Raw genomic sequence first — 18572 nt, 5'->3', positions numbered from 1 at the left:
CCTCCCTCCCTCCCTCCTTCCCTCTCTCCCTTCTTTCCCTCTCCCACCCTTCCTCCCTCTCCCCTTCCTTCCTTCCTTCCTCCCCTCCTCCCCATCCTCCCCCTTCTCCTCCTCTTCGCCTTCTCCTCCTCCTCCTTTCTCTCTGTCTCCATCCTCTGTCTCTGTCTTTCTCTTCCCAACCTCTTCTTTGTAACCCAGATACAGCAGGTGCCATGGGGCCATCTCTGTTCACGCCCCAGTGCCCATCTTGAAGTAGGACTCAGTCCTTGGGCACACTCCCTCCCCCAAGAACAAATCCAGAATTCCTCAAGTACTTGTCAGGAAAGCAGGTTTTAATGAGTCTTTACTGAAGATTCTACGGGGAGGCAGATGAAGGGGTCATACTACAAATCACACAGCAGAAGCTAATGAAAATTTCCACTGGGCACCTCCACAACTGCAGCCCGCCCCCAGCCTGCCACATTTCTTCTTTGGTGGCAGCCCCCTCATCTCCCTCTCTGCCCTTCCCTCTTCCATCATAGTTGCTCTAGGCTTTTCTGGGCCCTGCGTCTAACTCCAACAGTCCCATCTGGACTCTCGTGTGTGGAAATGGAACTCGCTTTCGGCTGCCCTGCTCCCGTCTCATACGCATTATCCTGCTCAGCAGACAAAGGTCCCTCCTAAGGATTTGCCTGCCTTGGAATGTGACAGGGAATTTTTAATAAATGACAGAAATTTTCCACTGTTCCAAATGATGTTTTTTTCCCCTGTCATTCATTCATTCAATAAATGTGCATAGTTGATAGAGTACATCTGGCGACAGCTGTATTACACTGACCGTGCTCAGTGTAAAAAAGCCATCTAAACTGCCCATGGCGGGGGTGGGACAGGGCAGGCTGGGGAAAGTGATAGGGTTAACAGCCGCATGGGAGTTCAGAGTTATGAGATCTTAAAACTAAAAATGACCTTAGAAAGTGATGGCAGGCATTTCCCCCTGGGCCTCAGCATTGTTTCCTTTAGTCAGGGAGAATGAGAATCAGGGTGAAGATGTGGATATGGGTCTTGAGCCCAGGGAGGACCTGATAAGCATCAATTAACAAGGAAGCACAGAACTCTTTTGCGAGAAGGATGTGTGGCAGGGATGGCAAAGGCCTGAAAGTTAAAGGCCTGAAGGGCTTCGATAACATACATAAACTAAAGAGCTAACAGAAGTAGCAGTGTTAACTGTCAATGGTGAGGACAAATCCTTGTCCAAAGGCTTATTGGGTGAGGCAGTGGTGGGTTGGCCAGGACTTCTATCTCGCAGGGCTGTACAGGTGTCCATCCAGGCGTGGCAGGAAGGAGTGAACCACAAAGCTCTCTACCAGCTGAGGGCTGTCAGGGTAGACTTGTCCAAATTCCTCACCTATAGAATTACGACAATGTCTCCAGATTCCCTGGCAGGCCATGCTATTTCCAGACTTGCCTGGAGGACCTCAGGAAGCTTGGGGGGTGGTTCTGCAAGGGTGGGGACAGAGGTTGTGTTGATTCAACTTTCCCAGCTGTGTGCCAGCAGGGTCACCTACCAGCTAAGCTCACCATTGACTGGTAGAAGGTGATCAGAAGTCAACATGGAAATGATACCCAACATCTGGCCGTGAATGGCCCAACTGTACTATTGAAAACAGGGCTGCTGGACCTGGGTGATGATGATGATGACGACAACAGGAGCTATCATTTATTGAGGGCCACCACATGCCAAGCATCATGCTGAGTGCTTTATAAGCATTCCCAACATGTCTTCAGGGCAGCCCTGTGAGGCAGGTGTCATTTTCTCTTTTATATAACTTCACTCCTCTAGTTATATTCTGCATTTGAACTCAAATATGTCTAATGCTAAAATCTGCACCTACAGCCATCTCTGCAAGCAAGACAAAACAAGTAAATACTCTCTCCCCTCAACACACAGCTTAGCCACAAATAGGGTGACATGGTGCTCTGTGGGCTCAGCATGGCTGCCAGGGCCTCTAGGACTGTTTGCCAACATAAGTGAACTGAAGTGGGCATCAGGGTGAAAGGGAGCTTGGAGAGTGAACCACTTTTCAGTATTGCCTGGTTGACAGGAGTGAAGCCATGTTTCTCAGGGCTTACGGGGACTAGGACAAGTGAGTAACTCATTTCCGCAGGCCCTTTCAGCCTTAGGAAGATATTAAGGCAGAATCACACTTGTGATATAGTGCTATTGGGTGGTCTCTAAACTTTTCAATTTGTAAGTCCCCTCCCGGGCCATGGGCCTCCAGGGGCTCAGGTCTGCCTGTGGCAGTCTCCTTAGCAATACTCTGCTCATGCTTGAGCCATTGCTGATGCTGTTGGGCATCATTTCTTAATATGCAAGACTCTAGGGCTGCCAGTAAATGAGGGGCTCACGGTGCTCTGTGTGGGGACACATATCGTGGAAATGCAGCTTTGTTCTCTCTAGGATCCCCCTCTGCCATGATTGCAGGGGAACTGATACCTTTTCGCTCACAGAATAAATCTGGAGGAGACTTGGCAGTTTGCAAAAGGCTTTCACAGGGACCTTGCTAAATGCAGCTCCTTAAAAGAAGTGGTGAAGTCTTCATTCATCCTGGCATGGTGCCTGGTACACAGCTGGTGCTCAATAAATATGCACTGAACAGTGACAAATATTTGCATGACGTTAGGCTTTGGGGTGGAGGGTGGGGAGGTGAAAGAGACTATGAGAATGTGATGCAAACATAAATCAATCAAAGATCCTGATTTCAAAATGTGGTATAGTAAAAACTTTCTTTCAAGGTAAGGCAGATGAGGGTTTAAATCTTAACTCTGTCGGGCCAGCCGAGTGGCTCAGTTGGTAAGAGTGTGAGCTCTGAACAGTGGGGCTGCTGGTTTGATTCCTACATGAGCCAGTAAGCTGCGCCCTCTACAGCTAAGATTGTGATCAACAGCTCAACCTGGAGCTGGGCTGCTGTGAGTGGCCGGCAACAGCGTAGGCTGCAGTGGGATGCTGTGAGATGTCGTGAGCGGCTGTCCAATGGCCGGCGACCTGTCTGTCTCAGCTGGGAAGAGTGCAATGATCATAATACCAAGATGGACCAGTGAAGCGATGTCCTCCACAACTAGACTGAAGAACAAAAGGACAACACCTTGGCTGTTCCCCTTCCCAGTTCCCCAATACTGTTCCCCTCTCCCAATTCCCCAATAAAATTTTTAAAAAAATCTTAACTCTGTCACTTACTGGCTGTGTGATCTTGAGCAAGGCTCTAACCTTTTTAGGCGCCAGTCCCTTCATCCAAAAAAGTGAGACGTACTAACTCCCTCACATTGTAGGAGAGAATGAAATGAAATAGCAAATGTGTGCACCCATGGTGTGATGCACTGTAAGGTAGCTTGGGGCAGACACTCTTGTGTAACATGCACATCCCCTTGGCTACCCCAGAGGTCACTGCAGCTGCCTGTGGGCATTCTTTGGTTGTGCGCATGCTCAACCCATGCACAGAGCAAACTGAAGTGCCAGAGAGTCAAGCCCAACCAATGATGGACCCCTGCTTGCTCACCCCTCAGTGTAATGCTTCACACAGCCTCTTAGAAGGTCCCCAACTCAACTGGGATTGAGTCCCAGTTGCCTGTGGCATTAGCCTTTTCATGAACCCATCCATGTTGTATTGCCTACCTTCTCTGACTCATCACCCGTCTTCCTCATCAAGCTTCCTGGGATCACCTCCCAAATAAACTACTTACTTCCAAATCCTTGACTTTCAGGGGTAACCCAGACAATCAATGAAATAAGATACAGTCAATGAAAGCTACGATTACTGTGATTTTCAAAGGGTATGGATATAAGTAATTAATATAGAAATATGAAATACTATAGAAGAAAACAGAGGAAGCTTACTACCAGCTGAAGGCATCTGGGAAGGCTTTGAGAAGGAGATTATGTGTAACATTTGATTTGGATGCTAAATAATGTGAAGGATTTGTACCGGAGGGGATGGATCAGGGAAGGGCATTCTGGGGGCTAGAACAGGGTCTTGTGTCCACTTTTCTAATGATCTCTACCAAAGCTACCTGTGACTCAGGTGGGCAGATATGACAGGCAGTCCACACACTGGTCTCATCTGGACACAGAGCTCCTGGCTGGCATGGCCCTGGCACATTGGCCCTATGCTCAGCACACTTTCAGGCTGTACTCATTAGTGCATATGACACAGGCTTAGTGCTTTCCTTTTGGCCCTGCAGTATGGCCCTGTAACGTCCTTTCTTTGCCAAACTATTTGTCATGGTCTGTGAAGACCCCATTAAGTACTCTGCACTGCTGCCCACTGGAGCGTCCCATGGACCTCGAGATTTCTCAAGGCACCAATGAGATTTCCACTCCGTGTTTCTCAGGGTCCTTTGGAGAACATCAACGGACTCCTCTGTTTGCACCATCTGAGCGAGTGAATGCAAAATGATTCAGCCTACCCAGAGAACATACAGGTGATGGCTTTCCTGCTAAAAATGGAGAGAGAGAACACGGGAGAATGCCATGGTGCCCAAGATGAGTCTTTGCTGCCTCTTGACTCCAGTTCAGTGATTAACAAGCCTTTTTCATCAGGGACTTTTGTTCACGTAAAATCTTATAGAAGTGGCAATTATACAGGGAAAAGCTGAATTCCCTTGATGAAGCAAGGGTGGTGGAAGGAAGTTCTGTTTGCTCAGACCCCTCTTTGAAGAGCACAGTGTGAAACCATTACTTGAGTGTATAAGGTGGGGGAGTGTAAGGAGAAAGGTGATGATCTGATATACCCTGGGCCTTCCGTAGCCTCATATTACCTGGCAAACCATTTGGGACCGCCCAGATGAATTCAATTCCAATGTGCCAGAGAGCTGGATCTCTTGGATTCTACTTTGAAGGAGTAAGCTGAGAGACAATGGTTCATGTCACAGGGTCAGAACTCTGGAGAGTTGAGCAACCTGTCTTTCAGTCTTATCAGCTTTGCTCTTCTTTTTCAGAGGTTCCAAAAACAGAACAGACATTTGAAGAACGCCTGATACTCAAAGCATTCTTGCTGAAGTTTGTCAATGCCTACTCGCCCATCTTCTATGTGGCCTTTTTCAAGGGGAGGTGAGTGTATTGGTGTCATACATGGAAGGGAAATTGGTCCCTAAGTATGGGTCCTCCAGAAGAGTCAGCCTGTCCCTATTGTCAATTCACATCCTCAGCCCCATCCCCAATGTCCACCTCTATCTTTCTGTTCATGAAGCAGTGGCTTTAACACTAAATCATTTTGTTTTAGCATCTTCAGATTCTGATAAATAGAGAAACTCTACAGGGATTTGGCTCTGGGCCCTGAAGGGTGAGTCTTAGAAGAATTTGGGTCTCCAAACTTTGAGGATGAGGCAGGAGGGAATTTCATGTCTTGCCAGTGGCTCTTAGGTTTTGCAATGCAATTCTGATGCTAACTACCCTGAGTTAGTGCAGACTTCACAGATGAAGGACACAGTCTTCCACAACACTGCCCTTACTTCAGACACTAGTTGCAAGCTATGGGGTTCCCAAGATACTCAAGATTTAGGCAATAACTCCTACAACCATTGACTCCTCAGGTTTAATAATTCACTAGAACGAAGTACAGAATTCAGGAATGTGCTATACTTAAAATTATAGTTTTATTATAGCAAAGGGATACAAATCCCAACCAGCAAATGGGAGAGGCACATAGGATGAGGTCTAGGAGTGTCCTAAAGAGAAACTTCCATGTCCTCAGGAAGTTTCCTGGCATATTGATGTGTACCACTAACCAGGAAGTTCACCCAAGCTTCAGTGTTCAGAGTTTTTATTGGAGTTCCATTATGTAGGCATGATTTATCAAATCACTGGCCATGTGACTGAACTCAATCTTAAGAACCCCTCCCATCCCTTGAGGTCAGGCTGCTATTATGTGGCCCAAAGCCCCAACCCTTTAATCACATGGATCACATGGTTGGTCTTTCTGGCATGGTCTCATTCATCCTGAGTGATCTCTTTAGCATAAATTTAGGTATAGTCCCAAGGGCCCACCAAGAATAACAAAGACACTCCTTTGTTATTTCCAAAGGGAAATTCTTTTGAAATTTCCAAAGGTAAATTCCAAGAATTTAGAGGTTTCTTACAGGAACCAGCAACTAAGAGCAATTTGTTCATTATATTATAGATGTAAAATCACTTCTGGAAAATATTTTTTGTGGTCAGATCAATTGTCTACCTACAAGGAGATTTCCCAGTAGGCATCAACTATGTCAGGAAAGCTCATCAAGCAGACATTGATAGCAAGAACTGTCATTATCCACATTTGATAATTTTTTTATAAATGTTTTTGTGGCCCAAACCACAACCCCTTCCCAGGACTTCCGCCCTTGCCTCTCATGAAATTGGAGCAGCAGAGAGACTATCCATGTTAATGAGTAGATGCTTCATTGGTGTTTTCTATCTAGATTTCTTATCAATATCAAATGGCATACATATGATATTCTAGGCAAAAAATAAATAGGGTCCTGACTTCTAGATAAACTTGTGGTATATTGAAAGAGAAAGTCTTGGCAACAGCACACTGTAATCTGCAATAAGTGCTGTAATAAGAGAAATAAAGAGAGTGTTGGGGGAACACTTGATGAACAGAGACAAGAAGATTTCACAGAGAAGGAAAAGTTTAAGCTGAGCCTTAAATAGATGAGTAGGATTTTAACAGNCCACCCATCCCTACAATACAATCTGTTAAGTATTGACTGTTCCACCTTCAGGCATATCCCAGATCTGATAACTTTTCACAAGTTCCATTCTAATATGGTCATCTCTTACCTGGACAGCTATACCCTCCTAGTTTGTCTCTCTGTTTTCACTTCTGTCCCCTCCCTATTCCCTACCACATGTATACAGTTCATTTTCTGTGATCCTTTTAAAATTAATATCACAATACCTCTCCCCTGCGCAAAACCCTAAGATGGCTTCCTATTGTGCTTCCAATGAATCTAAAGTCCTTTTGGTGACCTGCAGAGCCCCACTGACCAGCCCCTGCCTTTCCAGTTCCACTGTCTAATACTTTCTCCTTGCTCAGAGTGCTCTGGTCACTTAGACCTATTGATTCCATGCACATCCTGAGGTCTTTCCTGCCCCCAGGCCTATTGCTGCTGCCAACTGCTGGAATCTTCCTGAGCTCCTTCATGCTGGTTCCTCCTTATTCTTCAGGTCTCAGCCAAGAGGTCACCTCCTCAGAGGCCTTTTCTGACCACTCTGACTAAGACAGTCTTCCTGTCACCTTTTTCTTCTCTTTCTCACCCCCTTGCACATTCATTTAATACTCATTGCTCTCTGAAAGGGTCTTATTTGTCATCTTCCCTCTTCTAGACTCTAAGCTCCACATGGCAGGAAGCTTATTGGTTGGCCCACCACTGCATTTCCAGTGCCCAAGACCTGGCATATAGTAGCCACTTGGTAAATATTTGTTGTACAAAAATAGATAATGATAGAAAAAGTAAAAATATTTCCTCTGGGTTGTCCTACCCTCAGAAGACATGAGGAAATGGACTGAGGATGGAATTACTCTCTTCCTACTGGGGGCTTGGTTTCCAGACCAGTGTGTGCATTTGCAAGGTGACCCATTGGTGTCCTGCGAGTGTCCATAGTCATGAACTGGGCACGTCTACCTGTTTTCTCCCTGCTGCTATCATTGCCATGGGGAAAAAATCCTCATAAGGCAGTTGTAACAATTGAATGTGGAATCCATGTCATGTCTATACAGTGCCTGGCACAGTGGGCACTGGATATGGGGCTCTCAGGATGGGCCCATAACAGAACATTTATATTCTCTCTCTCTCTNCCTGGAGCCCCAGGTGTTATAGGTGATTGTTAGTGGATAAAAAGGTGTGAACTGCCCTGATCAGTACTTTCACGGACATTGGGCAGTGGCTATTCCACTCAGAAAGCATGCAGTCCAACAGCCCTGACTTTCTCTCCCTCCCTAACTCGTTCCATGCTTCTCTATTTCAGGTTTGTGGGCAGACCTGGAAGCTATGTTTATGTGTTTGATGGTTACCGCATGGAAGAGGCAAGTAGAGCCACTGGTGTTTCCTGCCTGACTAGTGGTTTGTAGGTGCACCTGTCGCCCCCAGCTCCATCGTGATCCCCATTGCATCCTGGCTGAATTCATGCCCGTGCTTCTCTGAGCTCCCTTGGTGTAACCGCTCCTCCCTTTGTCTTTTTCTCTCTGCAGTGTGCTCCCGGGGGCTGCCTCATGGAGCTCTGCATCCAGCTCAGCATCATCATGTTGGGGAAGCAGTTGATCCAGAACAACATCTTTGAGATCGGAGTCCCGTATGTAATGAACTCTTCTCATCTCTCTCCTTGCTCCCAGGGCCTAGCTCAGCAGGGCCAGACTTTTAGCAGTGTTTTCATGGCCTTTTATCTTCTCAGATAGCTTGGCTATTTATCCCTCTGTCCACTTGCCAATAACTTTCTGCATAAGGCAGGGCTCCTCCCACAAGCCTTCTTTGCCAGTCTGATTCGGGATGGTTGAGGCTCAGAAAGATCAAGGCTTATATTAAGTACACATAACCAGCAAGTAGTAGAGCTAGGAACTAGGTACCTCTAACTTCAAGATGCATAATATTTTTAATGCTATCTGTTTTCCCAGTGAATAAGGTAAAGAGACTTTCAATGTGGTGGATAGATGAATATGAAAGTTTGAAACATAATTTAACCATTTAGAAAAATCTCTAAGAAACTGTGGAATATATGATCTTAGGAGAGGAAGGATGCATAGATGGTGAAACACAGAATGGATTTCCATGTGGATTCTCTCTCTCTTCCCAGATGAGTTTATACAAATTTCATAGAAGGATGACTTTCAATTAGGTTTTGTATTGAGATAATGATGTAAATAAACCCTGATTCACAGGCACCAGACCTTAAAGCAAAGAGGATGCAGTAAGTGAAAATCTACCTTCAGGTCAAAGAAAATGGAGCCCTTTCTGCCTTTCATTTCTATTGCTTTATGGTGTTAAAGAAGAATCTGTTACAGGGAACATTTTCAAGCAGCCCAGTATCAGAGAGTCAGGGAATGACAGAGATAACTGGGGTAGCACTTGTAGGCTGGGCCAATTCTGTCTGGGAGGACAGAATGGACAATTTGTACCAGGCCTGGAGTTCTTTGCAAAACTCTTGCAAGATTAACTGTACTGGGATACGATAGGCGGTCCCCATAAGGTTAGGTGAAGATACTGCCACACACTCTGTCTCTCTCTTGGAAATTAACTATATACATTATATTAATGGTTTTGAGAAGACCTGCTATAAAGAAACTTGTTTAATCCATTTCTTTCCAGCTGTATTTGTTCATATCATTGACCAGAGTTCTTAGTTGTGGTTGTTGGGATCCACTCTGGCTAGTTCAAGAAGCAAAGGAATTTAAGCATAATAAGTGGCTGACAGAATATTCTTCAAGGGTCAGAGAGCCAGGCTCTGAACTACATACTGGGAATAACACTGCCTACACTGCAGGAGGGCTTGCAGGGAATACCACTGCCTCCACTTCTTAGCTCATGTGACTCAGATATTAAAAGATGAGAATTGTATACCAAAGAGCCACACCCATTTAAAAACTAGTCTGAACTTAACTAGTTGTCTTCATCAGCTCAGGCTGCTATAACAAAATAATAGACTGGGAGAAAATTCATTTCTCACAGTTTTGGAGGCTGGGAAGTCCAAGATCAAGGTGCCAGCAGATTTAGTTCTTGATGAGGGCTCTCTCCTCGCTTGCAGATGGCAGCCATCTCCTTGTGCTCAACATGACCTCTTCTTTGTGTACATGTGCAGAGAGCAAGAGCTCTGATGTCTCTTCCTGCCCTTATAAGAGCACTAATCCCGTCAGGGGGTAGGGGAGGGCGAGGATCCATCCTCCTGATTAACCTAAATTACCTCCATAATTTAAACCTAATTACCTCCCACAGACCCCACCTCCTACCACTATCATGTTTGGAGTTAAAGGCTTCAACATAGGAATTTTGGAGAGGATACAAACATTGAGTCAACAAAAAGAGCCTGTTTGTTTTCTTTTTTCTTTCAACTTATGCACAAGATTTGTAGGCAATTAAACAAACAAATAAATAAATTCCCTTTGTTTTCTCAGAGCTTAGATTTTAAGTTTGAGAGACAAAATAGATGGCATGTAACTGGGTGCCTATCTGTGGTGCAAACTTCATCAGAATTCAGAGTAAGTAAAGGTCAAGGATTTTGGAGCAGTCAAGGAAGGCAGCATCCTAAACAGAGGGGATTCTTCCAGGCTGTGTCTGTCTCTTGAAAGAAGGCTGCGACCATCATATGTAATCAAATGGTCTGCCATTATTTTTCTTAAAGCAACAGTTTCTCTTGGGTGTGGATATCTTTTCTAAGCAAACAACAGACTGACTCAGGCTTATCAAAAACACCTCCTGACCTAGCTGGTGCTACAGATGGAGAATGTAAGGCTCATAGAAATGGCAGCTTTCTGATCAAAGGCTTGGAGAATGTCAGGGCAAGGGCCACAGCCCAGAGTCTCTCCAAATCTGTTGAAAGGTCACTGAGTCCAAGTTTGCTTGGGCCAAATGGAACCATTGAAGGCTATATGATTCAATTCCTTTCTCCATGGAAAACTATACCAGAGTCAGCTGCTTCCAGGGAGCTGTAACTGTCTGAAAAGTCTCCAGAGAAAACTATTTTTTGGTCTTTCTCAGGAACACACTTAAAGAGCTAAAGATATAATGGAGAAAATGTAGTTTACCTGGAAAGAAAACCCTTTTTAATGAGAACTCTACTTCAGGGAATGAGAATCCTCAACATTTCTTCATAAAACAAGCCATCCCCGTTCTCAGAAAAGATCCCACTATTCCCCACCATTAATTAGGCTGAATGCTTAATATGGTTTTCTGCCCCCACACTGGGACAACCTCAGGTGGCCCTGGGGCACGTGCTTTTCTTGGAGGAGGATTGGTGCGAATATTGGTGCCTGGGCATCTCATTCCACCTCCCTGCTTAAGTCAGCCTCTAGCCATCAGCCAGAAAACCATCAATCTTAAAAAATGGAACCTCTGAAACGGTGCCCTGTTCTCAGCTTTCTGACTGAGAGTCACTCAGTGATAACCATCAAGCAACGCTAGTGAAACACATGGTTGCTATTCTTCAAGAGTTTACCATATCAGAGAGACCATGGTTGTTATGGGCAAACACCCCCAAAATATACAGACCAAAAAACAAAAACTAGACCAAAGCCACATCTACTTTCTGTGAAGCTAAAAAACCAGCCCCTCCACCACTGCTACAAGGGAAAGCCTGCATTTCCCTCCAACATCTGGGGAAGATACCTGTCCTTCCAGTAAATAAATCATTGTTCTACTTTGGATGGAATTGTATATAGCTTGTGGGCATGAGATGCCCATTATTTTTATTTTTGGACATCTGCTGTACCACTTAACCCTTTCACTGTGGACGCTGAAGCCTTTTATAGAGTATAAGAGAGACAAGAACTCAGGCATATGTTTGGACAGTGTGTTGGCATGTTTCCCACCCATCAACTCCATCAGCTACATAACAGATACTAACATGTGGCCATTGACCTTGAAGGCTAAATTTTCTTGTTTATGCTTGATGTGTGTTTAATATGCCACAGCTAATTGGTGGCAATTGCATAGCAACTCATAAAGCTGTGGGAAAGTCACTTCTTTAAGTCTTGCTGTCCTCATCTCTGGATGAAAACAATGGCATTAAAACTATCTCTAAGGTGCTCTCATTTAGCCCTGACATCTATTAACGTCTCCTCTAGTCAATGAAACTAGCCACTGCTGATTCCAAATACAAGTCACTTGTGTTTCAAAATATTTTTTCTCATTTCAGTTTCTAGTCTGCTAAAGGAAACATGCCACATAATTATATAGTTAAATTCAAGAATATAGAACAAAAGTTCTTCCGTCAAACCCTAGGGTCCTTTATCTTCAAACTTCTTTATAATTCTATGGGCTGTATTTTGAATTTGGTCACATGAGATCACTATGATTATGATTATTGGATCTTCCACTCTCTACTCAGAACCCACTCTCCATAGACTAGACCCATCCAATCCAGTGTTCAAGCACCTGGCAACATCCTTATGGATGACAGCTGAGAAGCATGAAATAAGCAAGAAAATAAAAAGGAGTCTTTCATAGTCCAAAGAGAAATGACAGTTGAACCTGACAGTGATAAAGGAGCAGTGTAAATTATAAAAACTGTTTTTTAGCTCTTTGGTGGGGGTAGCTCATTGCCATAGGGCAGAGATTGGGTGAGCCAACAGATGTGGGTTTACATCCAAGCCTTATAATGTACTCACTTTGTGACCTGGGGAAAGTTATTCCAGAAAGATTTTCAATCCAACATGGCTGTGTGGAAATATAACTTGGATATATGTTCAGCTATCTAGAAAATAGAAAATGTGGACATCTGAAAAAGGCAGAACCATTCCAACATGATAACAGATAAAACTAGGTTGCATGGTCTGGCCTCCGACTATCCCCACTCATGCCACCGACGCTTCTGGGGGCTGACACAGTTGTGGCAGATGCTTTCCACGGAGGAGCTGGGTGGTTTTAAATGTTAAAGGCACCAGAGTAATGCTCATCAGTAGCACCTTTGGAGATGACTTCAGGCATGGTGAACAGCATGGCAGGATCTGATCTCGTGCTGTTTCTTACCTGAGTCCACTAATGGGGAATTTACTCATTTCTGCTCCCTCACACACACCTGGCCTTTCTCTTTCTCATATGTGTTTGTGCAAGATAGACTTTGGATCCTAACTGCGTAGTGTCTCTAAACATGCCATACCACATCCCAACTGCTTGCTATAATTTTATCTCAAACTTAGTTTCAGTGTTGTGTGTCTGTGTATGTGTAAGAAAGGGTAAATGCTATTTTTTTCCCAAGTGCTGGGTTCTCTCCTGGGCAAAGTCTGAGGTAGACAGAGCAGATAGATCAATACTTCCACTGGCAAAATATCCTTCATCCCTGTTCTTATTAAAAGCACAAGATCATATCCCAAAATAGCTGTTAATATAACCCTGGACACAGCCAGTAAGATTTTATAAACTTTCTGCTTTTTTTGGTAAATGTGATAAATATTACATTTGAAGACATAAAACAGTCTCTCTTTAAAACCATCCAGGCAAAGGTGGTCTGTGTTCTCCTTAAACACAGTGGAATCTGGCTATGAATCCAAAGTTTAAGGAAAAAAATTTGACCCTGGTCAGGTGTCAAGAAAAGGAATACATAGCTCAGAGGTTGATGTGTTTCTCTTCTTTGGCCCTTTAGGGCTTGGTTCTGCCTTCTTTAATGAGACTCCTGGTGGCTGCGGAGGACTGCCTGGGGCCCAGATTCCTGCTGCAGGAGGCCCCAGGTGTGACAGACACTCCCCATGGTCTTGGGGTGAGCCCATGGGGCACAAGCAGAGGAAAGACTCTGAGCCTTCCAGACAGTTTCTCAGACTTGTCATTAAAAAGGGACGGAAAAATAGCAGATGAAAAGGATAAGGGGATAACATCAAAGGAGTTATTTTAACGAGCAAGTGCATCATACGGTCGGAATCATAATCTGAAGTTTTCCAAACGGCCCATCTGTATGTTATACAACTTGCAGGATTCCTGTTAAATCCCACTCTTGAGGCACTTTCTTGATTAATTTTTTTAATGGTCGCTGAGATCTCCTGGAGGGAAACTTCTGGGAAAGAGGGGTTCATAAGAATTAGTTGTTGGGCTTTGCTGTTTTTCCCTCATCACTTTGACCTAAACCCCAGTGAATCACACTGCTGTCCACAAAGTCCTCCCTAAAGCTCTTCGATTGCCCTCACCTTCTTTTCCATGTGGTCTTCTGTTCCTGTGACTGCTCCTGCCTTGCCCTTTGAAAGCTTCTTTCCCTCCATCCATCCCTTAGCCATTGATATGTTTTCCCCTCTGCTCCATCCACATATTGTGCTCATGGTAGGGCCTCAGTTGTTCTCTACGTGACGATTCTCAGATCTTGAGCTCTAACCCAGACCTGTTTTCAGAGCTCTAGACCCATGTATAAAATTGCTCACTAGTTTTGTCTCATGGGACCCTCCATCTCAACAACTCCTCCTCATCAAAACTACCTCTTCTCTAGTGTTCCCTATCTTAGCTGTGCCACCATTCACACACATGCCCAAAGACCCTTCGTTCCTCATTCTTCTTCCCTTCCCACATAAAATTTACCACCAGCTTATTAACTCTATCTCCTAAGCATGTCTCAGTCTGTCTACTTCTCTTCATGTCTAGAATCATGCAATCCCTCTAGGCTCTGCTACCATAGTCTCACTTGAACCATTGCATAACATGACTTACAAGGCCTTTGATGCCATGAATTTGCACCATCTTTTTACATCTTATCTTTTGTCACTTTGTCTATGCTCCAAGCATTTTGGACTCCATTCAGTCCCTTCAATGAACCATTCTAACACTTGCCTTTGGCTGTTGCACAAATAATTCTCTCTGCTTAGACCATATCGTCACCTATCATACCACTCTCCCTCTTGCCCATGCTGCTTCTATCATCTTTCAACATTTAGTTGATTTACACATCTCTCCCTCAGAGAAAGCTTCCTCCTCTGCTTCAGACCAGGTTAGGTTTCTTTGTTTTATGTTCTCATAATTACCTAAACTTATCACACAATATTGGTAGCACTTGTTTAAATGTCTACTTTCACAGCCACTCTACCTCATTAAACACATCAGCTGTCTTATTGGTCACATTTATTTTTTTCTTGCAGACCATCCTCTAAGAACCCTCCATTCTCCTGTTCAAACCAGAACTCTTTGTTCACTAAACCTTCTCTATAGTTATATCAAGCTGAGTTTGATCCAATGCTTCCTTTTTCTGATGGATTCCATGTTTGCTGAATTACATATTGTTTTCTGTCTTACTTTATATCCTTGGTTGGTGAAATTCATCCTGTGGGAACTTCATGAGAATAGATTCATAGAAGGATCTATTTTGAAACCTTGCATGTGTGAAAATGTCTTTATTCTGCCTTTGTACCTAATGTATACTTTGGCTGGGTATAGAATCCTATTCTATAATCATTTGCCTCCTTAATGTTAATACATTTTCCTTGAGTTTTCTAGTGTCAAGGGCTGATGTTGAGAATGCTAATATCTTTTTGATTCCAAATAATTTTTGGAGAATCTATCTTTGTCCCTTTGGACCTGGAAGTTTTTAGAATCCTTTTCTTCATACTTAGAGTTCTGAAATCTCATGGTAATGTGCGTTAGTGGAGGGCTTCCCCCCTCCCCCATCATTATGCTGAATAGCTCCTTCCAATCAGAAGATGCATGTCCTTCACCTCTGGGACATTTTCTTATATATGCTCCTTCACCTAATTTCATTCTCTATATATTGTGTATCAATGGGAAGTATGAAAAGACTATACCCTTAGGCATATTTTAGCATTTAATATTAAAATAATAATAACTATCATCTACTGAATGCTTACCATGTCCATATATTGTGCTAAGAATTGTATAAACACTGTTTTACTTAATCCTCATAACAACCTGAGATGTTGGACCATTATTGTCTTGTTATCATTCTAGACCAAAAAAGTCCTACATGTGGTTGACTTAGTCTACTTGAACTTCCATAACAAAATACCACAGACTGGGTGGCTTAAACAACAGAATTTTATTTTTTCAAAGTTCTAGAGGCTGGAAAGTTTAAGTACTGGCAGAGTTTGGTTTCTAGTGAGGGCTTTCTTCCTGGCTTGCAGATGACCACCTCCTCACTGTGAGCTCACATGGTGAAGAGAGAGAAAGAGATCACTGTCACTTCCTTTTCTCATAAAGCTACCAATCTTACTGGATTAGGACACTACCTTTATGATCTCATTGAATCTGAATTACTTTCTGAAAGCTCTCTCTCCAAATATAGTCACATTGGGTGTTAGAGGTTTAACATAAGAATTGGGGCGGGGAGAGGGTGGGGAGAGAGGTGTTCATCTCATCCCATAGGAGTGGTAGACAATGTTTAGCTTGGCTTTAATGGAAAGATGATGCTGTTTATGTTATTAAGACCCGAAAATGTTTAAGTTTGAAGGAGAGCACCTTTCTGGACACTCTCTCTTCCCCATGAAGAGGGTGGATAGATCACCTATTAGACAATAGCACTGTCTGTTATTGATTATCAAAAAGCAAGAAGAGTTCAGTTTCTTTGGGTTTGCAGAAAAAACCTGATCCTTCATGGGGGGAGCCTTTCAACATGACAAAGGACCTCCTCAGGTTGTCTTTAAGTGAAAAGTAGTCTCCATAGTGTCTCCTTATCTGTCCTTGGATCAGAGATGACTTCATATCAAAATTTAGTTTGTTTCTCCTTTCTGTCTGCAGAACTGTAACCTCCAGAGGCTCTTGATGACTGGTCCGTTTCTTTTTCAGGAAGCTAAAGAAACTATTTCGGAAGCTGAAAGATGAGACGGAACCTGGAGAAACTGACTCTGCCCATTCAAAGCACCCAGAGCAGTGGGACCTAGACTACAGCCTGGAACCATACACTGGTCTGACTCCAGAGTACATGGAAATGAGTAAGATCTCATGATCTTTTCTTCTACTGAGGGCAGATTTAGACAATGGGGCTGGGAAAATGTCTGGGGTGGCCTCTGCTCCTTCCTGGAGCATTGTTTATAGCTACACAATGTCACTTTCAGTGCCACATGAAAATTAAGAAAGGTAGGGCAGAAAGAGTCCTGGAATGAGAACCAGGAGAAACTCTTATCACCAAGTTGATATTAGGATAATGTCTTCTTTTCCTTGGCACTCCTCTCCTCATCTACGAAATGAGAAGTTTGGTTTCTTAGGTCCCTTCCCATGGCTTCTATCATCGATAAAGCTGAAAGGGAAATAGTGAAATCTGACGTTTAAGAATATAGTTTTCATTAAGAAAGAATAAACTAGTCCTATGACACTGGGGACAAAGGCGTATTACATTTTTGACATGGAGAACATAGGAGAGTCCCCAGCTCTGATCAGGTAAGGTTGGGTAACATGTCAGCTTCTCTGTTTAAAAGGTTGGGGATGTCTTGTGTGTGTGTGTGTGGGGGGGGAGAAGTAGATTTCTAGTTAAGGAGCCTCTGGTTGTTCTTGTATAAGGCTTTAAAGCAGGAGTGCGTGGAGTACAGGCTGATAGAACACAGTTGCTTTCAGGAGACATGAGTTCCCTATTATGAGAAGTGTCCCAACTTAGACCAGCTGCCTTCAAACTCTTGGCTACTTGTGACTAATCCTGCTCTTTTATTGAGGTGGATATTTGAGAAGCCTCTTTCCAAGACTTGGAACTAATGAATTAAAAACATGGGACCAAGAGGTCAGACATATCATCTAAACATTTACTCAATCTAGAGTGTTGGAGAAACATTAATCAGCTCCAACAAAAGAATCACTCAGTACTTAATATCATTGTATTTCCTTAATGACTCCTGCTTCCTTTTGTTAATCACTTTTAACAGGCTGCCACCAATGCCTCTCTGTACACCAGGTACCTCACTTGCTATTTCTAATGATTATTTACCCTCTTCTGTTTGTAAGAATGTGTGTATGTATGTTAAGGGTAGAGAGATGGGCAAAGTTAAGATTAGATGGCCACAAAAGGTCTGTTCTAGCCTTGGGGATCTAAAATTCCAGGCAAAGCTTGAGCTTTCTGTTCTGAATAAACTCACCAGAAAAGAAACAATCATTAGAAGAAACAAACATTCAGGAACAATAGGCAAAGAAAATATCAAGACCCAGTTTATGTAAACACATAGCTCCCTTATGCTTTTCACCTTTAGCTAAGTGCTACCTCTAATCCCTCTCCTACCAGATATTTACACAGAGATGATTATTTGTATTCCAGATGCCATTGTATGCCTGCCATCCTCTCAGACAGAAATTGCTGCCAGAGATTGAGGCTTCCATTTGGGAAAGGCCTTACGTTACAAATCCTTGCGCTCTCTCTCTCAGCCTCTACCCTCCATCTTTAGTCTCCTACTCTCACCACCAGATTATCTGTGTAGGTCTTACATGCCTTTCTGTCTAAATAGTTGGTTATTTCAAAACTTCCTCTTTTGAGTGATTAAGAGCAGAGACCCTTGAGCCATACTCCCTGAGTTGAAATTCTGACTCTGTCACCAACTAACTGGACAGCTTTGGGTAAGTGGCTCACATCTGTGTGTCTCAATTTGCTTTAGCAGTAAAAAAAAGAAAATGATATCTACCTCACGGGTTTGTTATATTTAATGAATTAATAGTGTTTAGCACATATAAAAGCTGTGTTAAGTGTCAAGTGTTGTTTCTCTTAATGGCCTTGAGGCCCTAGGACAGCAGAGTGTAGGGAAATATGCCCCACTTTATCAGCCATTGTATCACTGAATAGACAACCACTCTGTGGTCAAACTTGGACACTTACAGATCAATGAGAGGAGGAAAAAACAAGAAGTAGAAGATCTGGTGACTTAAGAAATTCACACCAAGATTATAGCGAGTGAAATTCATTCTATAGATTGAGTACACATGCACACACACACACACACACACACACA

The 18572-nt window shown here is 43.4% G+C and overlaps 1 protein-coding gene across 1 annotated transcript in view; it reads left to right on the top strand.

Annotated features, from left to right (window-relative positions):
- ANO2 (anoctamin 2) overlaps positions 1–18572 on the top strand; it is a 318461-nt gene that overhangs the window by 261050 nt on the left and 38839 nt on the right. Inside the window, exons 19-22 of the mRNA XM_019627082.1 lie at positions 4972–5083; positions 7985–8042; positions 8208–8308; positions 16435–16580. Coding sequence (XP_019482627.1) covers positions 4972–5083; positions 7985–8042; positions 8208–8308; positions 16435–16580 — 417 coding nt within the window. The remainder of the gene's footprint in view (positions 1–4971; positions 5084–7984; positions 8043–8207; positions 8309–16434; positions 16581–18572) is intronic.

This window comes from Hipposideros armiger, unplaced genomic scaffold, assembly GCF_001890085.2.
Source record: "Hipposideros armiger isolate ML-2016 unplaced genomic scaffold, ASM189008v1 scaffold_706, whole genome shotgun sequence".
NCBI lineage: Eukaryota > Metazoa > Chordata > Mammalia > Chiroptera > Hipposideridae > Hipposideros > Hipposideros armiger.
This window is presented reverse-complemented; position numbering and strand designations above follow the sequence as displayed.